The 11488-nt window shown below is 33.5% G+C and overlaps 1 protein-coding gene and 1 pseudogene across 1 annotated transcript; both read left to right on the top strand.

Moving 5' to 3' along the window:
• Positions 1-226: 226 nt before the first annotated feature.
• On the top strand, positions 227-3473 carry LOC134247851 (uncharacterized; annotated as a pseudogene).
• A 3374-nt stretch (positions 3474-6847) lies between these two features.
• On the top strand, positions 6848-9829 carry LOC134247850 (uncharacterized). The gene is given in 3 exon segments (XM_062730254.1): positions 6848-6873; positions 7591-9557; positions 9669-9829. Coding segments are annotated over 3 exon segments (2154 nt in total).
• Positions 9830-11488: the final 1659 nt, after the last annotated feature.

The following is an 11488-nucleotide window of genomic DNA, read 5'->3' as shown; positions in this document are numbered from 1 at the left end:
ATTTCAATTTGACATTTATACTAGTAACTGTTCGTTATCTTCAAATTTCATAAACTACGACGAAAAACTCGTACATAATAGCAAAAGACACTTAAAACAAAATCTAAAAAATTAAAACACTCAAACAATAATGTAACTATACTTCCTACATCAATCAATTGACGAACATTTCCCTGTATAAATTGATTTTTGTTTATACTTTGATTTGATACAGCTGGCGCATTAACTTGATACTCTCTCTACCTTAAGTTTGCTCAAAATGGATTCCATTAGAACTTCAGAAATGTAAGTTTTAGATTTTGTTGATAATTTCTATCTTAGAAAGGTTTTCAAAATGTTTTGGAAAATGCTGTTTTGTCATTTTAAAGTATTCTTAAATATATACATGTATTTTGTTACAGTTGTGTCTGTTATATATATAGAAATGAAACTAATATGGTGGTCTATTGTTTTTTACTTAATGTTCTAAAATTACCCCTGTATAATGTATCGGAATGAACGATACAGTGTTAAAAATAACAACTTTTGTAACAACTCTGTAAATTTGAATGAATGCATTTAACTTTAAGAAGATAACGAAGCTCAAAAGTACTTTTGAAAATTACATAAACAGAGGACTCTAAAAATATCAGAGGTGGGATCAGGTGCCATGGAGAAGTGAGCATCCCCTCTGACCTTGTACTTCTTGTCATGATCAGGCAAGCGGAAAATTTCTAGATATTTTATGGACATTTCGGACATTTTACTTGCCAACTTTGTTAAGTTTTCATTTGTTTAATCTTCATTTCTTATTCTTCGAAATTTGATTGATATTATGTTGAAAACAAATGATTGATGTAAATAATTCTTTTAATTAAGAAGATCAAATTACACTGCATATTAGAGAAAATAAAAATAGATTTATCTATGATAATTTTAATTTAAAGACTAAAGTGACATACTGTATTAGATATATTGAATATGTCTTTCGTCATTTCCAGTATAACAGCCATTCAGGATATATCCGAGTCAGTGTTCGTGGGACTGTGTTGTAAAGTGGGGACCTCACAACTGGTGGCCATGAGGAGAGACGTGGTGGACATCAGTGAGATGATGGAAAATCAAATAATAAGTGGAGAGTGCAGTATGTTAAGTGGAAGTCGAAGAGAAGGATTTTAGACTGAAAGAATCAGATATGGACATTATGATATGGCCAAATAATCACCGTGTGATCTGGGAATTATCACAGTCTCAGTACTACAACACAAACAGACAGACACTGATCCTCTGTGACTGTTCTGATAGTCCACCAGGATTTACTTTGTTATATTTACTGTCACCAAGAACGAACATATACATCCATAGAGCGTGTGTTAGAATGAATAACAGACATTATGTATCTAGTTCTAAATACAGACAAATCATGTGTTCTGCATTTCCAATTAACGCATCCCAACATGGACCCTGTGCCAGTGGAATGTTTGGAACAACAAAGTATGATTATGCCAACTGTTTTGTCAGTGACTTTTGGCCTCCATCTGCCTCCTCATGGATAGACAGATGTCACTCATGGCCCCAGCCTCATATTGTTGATGATATAATAAAAAATGGATGTCACTTTGTAGCCATTGGACATATATGGCACGCCAAATTCACAAAAATGAGATAAACCTAGTTTCACATTTGATAAACTAGGTTTATCGACTGTAAAACTATATTTAACGGTTGTTAACTTTAGTTTACGAATGATGATTTAAGTTTATCTGTCTGTAATAAGCGTTAACAATAGGTTTTGTTGATAAACATAGAGTCACGTTTGTAAACTTAATAGTTTACAATCGTAAACTATAGTTAAGAGTTGTTAATCATAGTTTCACAAATCGTGAAATCATGAAACTATATTCATCAGATCGTTAACTATAGTTAACGGTTTGTAAACTATAGTTTACAAATCGTGAAACTGTATTGATCAGATAATCTATGTTTTGCAATCGCAAATGATAGTTTTCGGTGTTAAGTATAGTTTACGGTTGTGAAACATAGATTATCGTGTTAACTATGGTTTACAGATGTGAAATATAGATTAACGTTGTTAACTATAGTTTACAGTTCGTTAACTATAGTTTACAACCAATAAACCTAGTTTATCGACTGTGAAACTATGATTATCTCATTTTTGTGAATTTGGCGTGCCATAGACATAAGCTAGGACATCATGAAGACCTTGAATGGAGAATTTCTTTCTCTCTGGCAGAACAAAAACTTGTGTATGCAATGAATCCCTGTCAATTCTTAACCTATGGCTTACTTAAATTGTTCTTAACAGAAATAATCAACAATGGAGTAGGTGATGATGATAAATTGCTGTCTTCCTATCACATGAAGACAGCAGTTTTCTGGGTGATTCAACAAAATACAATATCTCAATGGTCTCCACAAAATCTCCTGGAGTGTTTCTGGGTCTGTTTTAAACTCATCCTCAAATGGGTGTATGAGGGGATCTGTCCTAACTTTTTCATTCCAGATAACATGTTTCTGAGTAAAATTCATGGCGACAAATAACATCAACTATTTAGAAGGCTGTATAGATTGTATGAGAAGGGTTTAGTAAAATGCTACACAGTCCCTCCATTAAGTCAGATATAGAAGTAAGTCCTTCGAAACCCAAGACTCACCATCTGTACAGATGAACATACTCTGATTTCTGAAGCTGAATTTGATGTATACTTATTTAAAGAAATACATGACAGGGACACACTCCACTCATTAAATCTACAAAATGCACCATCTGTCTACATTTAATAGAACAGATGATAGGTCACCCTTCCTCACACAGTACGGCATCCTTATGTTACAGAAACTTACAGCTTCTGTCCTTCAGAGCCTTGCTTTTATATTACACATAATAACTTGTACACAGAAAAACAAATTGAGGTACAATGCTGACAAAATCTCCATTTACATGCTGAAACTAGCCTCCAAGTTTGGTTTTATTAGTGATATGATGTACATAGCCATGTATTATTACAAAACACTTAGATACCTGAAAGCTTTATCTATTATTTTAAAAGAAGATCAAGGACAAGTTGACACAGCCATATGTGATATGTAGAAATCTAGATGTAGAGATGTATACCGAGGCTGTAGTGGGACAGTCCTGGTCTACTAAGATAAGACAGGCTGTAGCATGGGATATCAACCTTTTTAATAAAATCCATTACATCAGCGAGTTGATACCAGAACAATGGTCTAGTCTACAGATGAAATTGCAGTTTTTAGCTATCCCACCCTTTATCTTGTTATACATGCTAGAGATCTTGTGTTACAGATCTGTAGACACAATGAGAATACAAACAGCTCTAGATGATCTACAGACCCTAGTGCACTATGATCACAGTCATATTTTAGATACACGTCTCAGAGACACATCATGGCAGATTCTGGGGATCTGTCAACAGGTGACAGGGAACCTCCAGGCTGCTCTATACTCATAATAACAAACACTACAGTAATATATTATCAGAATCATTATATTGTTGTACAGACTTTATTTCAGTTAATTGTTGTTTGTAAACTTATTTATATGAATAATATATAAAATGGCAGATTCTGGGGATCTGTCAACAGGAAATCTCCAGGCTGCTCATACCAACAGTCTCTCAGACAAGAACTAATCAACAAAATACAAACAGCTAGTCAGCTACAGAAATGAGAATACAGGACATTTGTCAATGGAATCTCTAAATGAATGGAATAAATGAAATATAAAAATGTGTTAATTTCCACACGTTATCATTTATAATATATAAGATGAGATATGGTTATTTTATTCCAATTTTGGGCTTGCATGTAGTAAAATACAAAATTTTTAGAAAGAGAAAGTTTAAAAGATTGCATAAACTTCATTTTTAAAATAAGGCTTCATATCTACCATTGTTATACTATTGTTTTACCCCTGATGGCAGGTCACTGGAACCTAGTGTTTAGATGCAGCTTACAAATTGAGTAGTGGGGGTTTGACTCTTCCCACTGGCACAACTTTTATGCATTCTTAGTCATGGTGTTTAGTCCAATATGCCATTTGTTTTTGTTAAGAAGTACTTCTGTTTATGTATGAAAGACGTCTTCAAACAGATGACAAAATATACATTTTCTGTGATGATTCACTGTATTCAACTATAATAAAAAGAAAAGAATACATTTTTCTATTTTAATCTTTGCAATTAATAATCAAAAGACAAGACAATAATTAATTTAAGTACTTTATTGATCCCTCTGGTTTATATAATCTTTATATTTGTTTGTAACACTTGTCTCTCCCCCGCAGGAGTATACAGTTAAACAGCAGCGGTAGATCAGGTGTAGTAAACAATAAAACTTACCTGGTAAACAAGGTCAAATACTGTATATAAAACAAAACATAGACATTGGTCAGGTGTACAGTATAATCATAATAATACTCAGGTAAGATATATCAGACATAAAGGCAAAACATCTATAAATCATACAATTTACAACCTAGGTATGTATGATGTTTCCCACACTGAAAAGTATTAACAAAAAGTATTTAAAAAATACCTAAAAAGGCCCACATATGAAAAAAGTTTTTTAATCATTCTACACTGTAATCCCATTCAACAGTATGCATGCAGTAGCCACACACAGTGTCATTAAAAATGTTAGATTTTATACATAAAAAATAAATTTATTGATGCTATTAAATACCCCTTGGTAATATTATACTTCAATGTAAATTAGTTGAATCTGAATGGTCAAGAAAAATTTATTAAAAAACAGTATTACCCGGTGAATAAGGAAGCCACATCCTCCAGCATAGCAACAGTCAACATTGCTGACGACGGGTGATATTCCAAAAAACAGCACGCTTTCTTATTACTGAGCAGAATTTATGTGCGCAGGTTCATTGTTATATGTATTTGTATAAAACATTCAGTATAGTATAATAAATATAGCATGTAGATGATTGTAACATTGAAAATTTTCACCCCTCGAAAAACATTGCGCCTCGGTTGACAATGGTTTCCTTGGGGTGAAAATGTTCAATGTTACACTCAACTACATGCAATATTTATATAATGTCTGCTTAAAATAACCAATGAATAACATTAATAACTTTTCAACATTCAGTGAAGGAAAAAAGAAGAATTAATCATAAAAGTGATTTTTATTTTTCATAACAATATTTTTAATGCCATAAGAAAGAGAATGTAAATATTTTTTCCGTTATTTCCTGATTATGACAATGAGCACACGGCGGGTGTGACCGGTCAGCAGGGGATGCTCACTCCTCCATGGCACCTGATCCCACCTCTGATGTTTCGGAGGTCCGTGTTTGCAGATCTGCTCTTGTTTTGTATATTTGTTTAATGGACGTTGAGATTGAATACTGTTCGTTATTTCCATATCCTTATTTAAACAATTTGCTCATAAAATATAAATAAATAAAACAAATATATAATAAATTCAACAAAAAAAATTATTTATAAAGACATTGGTCCCTGCAGGAAGAAACCACTAAAATTACACTTAGTAGTTTACAGACTACTTTCTGTTGTAGGATGATTCACTTCCTGTCACTTCCTGTTATTCTTTAACAGACTGGTAATACTCGACCAGGACTTTCCAGGCATTAGGAGCCATGAATCCGTCGGGCGGGTCCTGGCCTTCCCTGGCAAGCTTTCTCATACGAGTTCCCGAGATAAATTCATAGTCCTCCTTACGTTCTGGGTTAAAGAAATCCGTCTGCTTTTGTTTAGTGTTATACGCTGCCACTCTTTAATTCTGTAAATAACGAAAAGATAAGTATACATAGGTTTAGACCCCTCTATACTATAAAATCTACCTCGTCTCCGGAGACTACAAACTGTTGGAATTCCAATGCGTGCTAACTGTGCTCCTTTTATTTGACGACCTGTTTTACATTCGTGTGAAGAAAAATTTATTTAAAAAAAACTACATCAGAAGAAAACACATGTCATGGCCTACAACCCAAAAGTCAGATATATCGATGATTTATTTATCAATTAGCAATAATTTGCACTATATGTCAACTCGATTTATCCCAGTGGACTTGAAACAAAAGACACACTTATTCTGCCATATCTGCTTCATATTTGTATGTTTTACTGACTACAGACGACAAATACAAACTAAAAACTAAATTGTATGACAAGCGAGATCACTTTAACTTTTCTAACGTCAACTTTCCTTATATTTATGTAGTACAATATTCCGCTATCATCTACATATGTTGAATATGTCATCCAACTAATTCGCTACTCAAGAGCATGCTCTGAATACGACAAATTTTAAAATCAAGACAGGCTTTTCTTACATAAATATTGTTAGTAATCACAATCTATCACTAAGTCAAATGTAAAATGTTGACATACTGTTTTTCATTCGAATTTTTACGCCATGTATTGTTTTATACTAAATTTCCACTCCTCCGATTATGGCAACATACATACGGCGGGTGCCGGTGCTTGTCTAGTAGGGAAGCTTTCTCCTCCATGGCACGTGATCCCATCTTCGATGTTTTAGTGACCCTTGTCTACTCAGTTTCAAATTAAAATTTGTATGTTTTAAATGGTTTTAATTTGACATTTATAACTCTTCGTTATCTTGAAATTTCATTATAAACTACGACGATCAACTCTTACATAATGGCAATAGACACTTAAAACAAAATCTAAAAAATTAAAACACTCAAACAATAATGTAACTAAACTTCCTACATCAATCAATGGACGGACATTTCCCTGTATAAATTGATTTTTGTTTATACTTTGATTTGATGCAGCTGGCGCATTACCTTGATACGCTCTCTACCTTAAGTATGCTCAAAATGGATTCCATTAGAACTTCACAAATGTAAGTTTTAGATTTTGTTGATAATTTTTAACTTAGGAAAGCTTTCAAAATGTTTTGGAAAATGCTGTTTTGTCATTTTAAAGTATTCTTAAATATATACATGTATTTTTTTTACAGTTGTGTTTGCTAATATATATAGAAATGAAACCAATATGGTGGTCTATTGTTTTTTTACTTTATGTTTTAAAATTACCTCTGTATAATGTATCTGAATGCACGATACAGTGTTAAAAATGTTAACTTTTTGTAACAACTCTCGTAATTTGAATGATTAAAATTTTTCTTTAAACAAATCAACACTTAATAAAGTTGTCAAGTAACATTTCCATATATTTCATTTCACGCAAAATTGTCTAGAGATTTTCCGTTTGCCTGATCATGACAAGTACAAGGTCAGATGGGATGCTCACTCCTCCATGATACCTGATCCCACCTCAGATATTTTTAGAGGCCCCTGTTTATGAATTTTTAAATAATTTTTTTGAGCTCGATATATTCTTCGTTATATTCATTTTTTTATTCTTTGAAATTTGAATGATATTAAGTTGAAAACAAATGATTGATGTAAATAGTTCTTTTTATTAAGAAAAAGAGGATGAAATTGCACTGCATATAAGATATATAAATAGATTTATCTATGATAATTTTAAGTTAAAGACTTAAGTCACATACTGTGTTAGATTGATATATATTGAATTTGTCTTTCGTCATTTCAAGTAAAACAGCCATTCAGGATGTATCAGAGTCAGTGTTTGTGGGACTTTGTTGTAAACTGGGGACCTCACAACTGGTGGCCATGAGGAGAGATGTGGTGGACATCAGTGAGATAATGGAAAACCAAATGATCAGTGGAAAGTGCAGTATGATGTTGAGTGGAAGTCGCAGAGAAGGATTTAGACTGAAAGAATCAGATATGGACATTATGATATGGTCAAATAATCACCGTGTGATCTGGGAATTATCACAGTCTCAGTACTACAACACAAACAGACAGACACTGATCCTCTGTGACTGTTCTGATAGTCCACCAGGATTCACTTTGTTATATTTGTTGTCACCAAGCATGGACAGAGGAATCCAGATAGCGTGTGTTAGAATGAATAACAGATATTATGTATCTAGTTCTAAATACAGACAAATTATGTGTTCTGCATTTCCACTTAATGCATCCCAACATGGACCCTGTGCCAGTGGAATGTTTGGAACAACAGAGTATGATTATGCCAACTGTTTTGTCAGTGACTTTTGGCCTCCATCTGCCTCCCCATGGATAAACAGATGTCACTAATGGCCCCATCGTCATGTTGTTGATGAAGTAGTGAAAAATGGATGTCACTTTGTAGCAATTGGACATAAGCTAGGACATCATGAAGACCACGAATGGAGAATTTCTTTCTCTCTGGCAGAACAAAAACTTGTGTATGCAATGAATCATTGTCAATTCTTAACCTATGGCTTACTTAAATTGTTCTTAACAGAAATAATTAACAATGGAGTAGGTAATGATGATAAATTGCTGTCTTCCTATCACATGAAGACAGCAGTTTTCTGGGTGATTCAACAAAATGCAATACCTCACTGGTCTCCACAAAATCTCCTGGAGTGTTTCTGGGTCTGTTTTAAACTCATCCTCAAATGGGTGTATGAGGGGGTCTGTCCTAACTTTTTCATTCCAGACAACAACATGTTTCTGAGCAAAATTCATGGCGGAAAACAACATCAACTATTTATTAGACTGTATAGATTGTATGAGAAGGGTTTAGCATTCCTGCTACAAAGTCCCTCCATTAAGTCAGATATAGAAGAAGTCCTTCAAAACCCGAAAATCATCATCTGTACAGATGAACCAAGTCTTATTTCTGAAGCTGAATTTGATGTATACTTATTTAAAGAAATACATGACAGGGAAACAATCCAAACATTAAATCCACAAAAATGCATCGCCTGTCTACATTCATTAGAAGTTTTAGAACAGATGATAGAGTCACCCTTCCCCTCACAGTACAGCATTCTTATGCTACAGAAACTTACAGCTTCTGTCTTTCAGAGCCTTGCTTTCAAATTACACATCGAAACCTGTACACAGAAAAACAAATTGAGGTATAATGCTGACAAAATCTCCGTTTCCATACTAAAACTAGCTTCCAAGTTTGGTTTTATTAGTGATATGATGTACCTAGCCATGTATTATTACATGACACTTAGATACATAAAAGCTTTATCTATTATTCAGAAGATCAAGGACAAGTTGACACAGCCTTATGTGATGTGTAGGAATCTAGATGTAGAGATGTATATTGAGGCTGTAGGGGGACAGTCTTGGTCTACAAAGATCAGACAGGCTGTAGCATGGAATATCAACCTTTTTAATAAAATCAATTACATCAGCGAGTTGATACCAGAACAATGGTCTAGTCTACAGATGAAATTGCAGTTTTTAGCTATCCCACCCTTTGTACTGTTATACATGCTAGAGATCTTGTGCTACAGACATATAGACACAATGCGAGTTCAAACAGTTCTAGATGATCTACAGACCCTAGTTCACTATGATCAGGATCACCTTATACCTTTACAGTTCAGAGACATATCATGGCAGATTCTGGGGATCTGTCAACAGGTGACAGGGAACCTCCAGGCTGCTCTATACTCATACCGACAATCTCATAGACAAGAACACTACAGTAATATAAACACAGCTACAATTATCAGAATTATTATATTGTTGTACAGACTTTATTTCAGTTAATTGTTGTTTGTAAACTTATTTATATGAATAATATATAATATGGCAGATTCTGTGGATCTGTCAACAGGAAATCTCCAGTCTGCTTTATACTCATTCCAACAACCTCTCAGACAAGAACCACACCACAAAATACAAATAGCTACACAAATGAGAATACAAATAGCTACAATGAGAAATTTGTCAATGGAATCTCTAAATGTGGAATAAATAAATAATTTATAGAAAGAGAAAGTACAAAAAATTGCACCAACTCCATTCTTAAAATAAAGTTCCATATCTACTAATGTTATACAATTGTTTTACCCCTGTTGATAGGTCACTGGAACCTAGTGTGTAGACGCAGCTTATAAATTGAGTGATGGGGGTTTGATTCTTCCCCCTGGCACAACTTTTATGCATTCTTAGTCATGGTGTTTAGTCCAATATGCCATTTGTTTTTGTTAAGAAATACTTCTGTTTATGTCAGATATCTTCAAACAGATGAAAAAATGAAAAAAAATAGACATTTTCTGTAATGATTCATTGTAATCTACTATAATAAAATGGAAAAAAAAATGCATTTTTCTATTTTAATCTTTGCAATTAATAATCAAAAGACAAGACGAGATTTAATTTAAGTACTTTATTGATCCCTCTGGTTTTATATAATCTTTATATTTGTTTGTAACACTTGTCTCTCCCCCGCAGGAGTATACAGGTAAACAGCAGCGGTAGATCAGGTGTAGTAAACAATAAAACTTACCTGGTAAACAAGGTCAAATACTGTATATAAAACAAAACATAGACCATGGTCAGGTGTACAGTATAATCATAATAATACTCAGGTAAGATATATCAGACATAAAGGCAAAACATCTATAAATTATACAATTTACGACCTAGGTATGTACGATGTTACCCATACTGAAAAATATTAGCAAGTCTATAAAAAATAAAACCTATAAATTCCCACATACAAAAACAGTTTTTTAGGCAACCCAATCCAAATCCACCTTGTGCATACAATAGCCACATGAAATGTCATTAAGCATGTTAAATATGTAAATACATAAAAAATAAATTTATCAATGAAATTAAATAATATTTGCTTATAATTAACAACCACTGAATAACAGTAATTTCAACCTTTAGTGGAGGGAAAACGTTTTATATAAAAGTGATTTTTTTTAAATTAATATTTTTCATAAGAATATCTATCACGGTAGAAGAAAAATAATGTCAATTTATACAATTTGCTCAAAAATATAAACATATAAAGATATAAAATATATTCAACAAAAAAGAAATTATTTATAAAGACATTGGTCCCTGCAGGAAGAGACGACTAAAATTACACTTTGTGGTTTATAGATGGAGGAGGTCCCCTACTTCCTGTTGTGGGATGATGTCACTTCCTGTTATTCTTTAACAGACAGGTAATACTCGGCCAGGACTTTCCAGGCCTTAGGCGCCATGAATCCATCGGGAGGGTCCTGGCCTTCCCTGGCAAGCTTTCTCATACGAGTTCCCGATATAAAATCATAGTCCTCCTTACGTTCAGGGTTAAAGAAATCCATCTGTTTTAGTTTAGTGTTATATGCTGCCACTCTGAAGGGAACAATTTCTAACTGCATTAACCATGGTGCCATCGTGAAAACCATAGGCACCCCCGTGTAATTCTGTAAATAATGAAAAGATAAGTATCCCCTCTATACTATAAAATCAACCTCGTATCCGGAAACTACAAACTGTTGGAATTCCAATGCGAGCTAATTGTGCTCCCTTATTTGCCGACCTGTTTTTACATTCGTATGAAGCAGAATTTATTCAAAAACTTCTACATCAGAAGAAGAAAACACATGTCATGGCCTTCAACCAAACAGTCAG

This window comes from Saccostrea cucullata, unplaced genomic scaffold (assembly GCF_032062105.1).
Source record: "Saccostrea cucullata isolate Sc308-1 unplaced genomic scaffold, CSIRO_AGI_Scuc_v1 ctg295, whole genome shotgun sequence".
Taxonomy (NCBI): Eukaryota; Metazoa; Mollusca; class Bivalvia; order Ostreida; family Ostreidae; genus Saccostrea; species Saccostrea cuccullata.
This window is presented reverse-complemented; position numbering and strand designations above follow the sequence as displayed.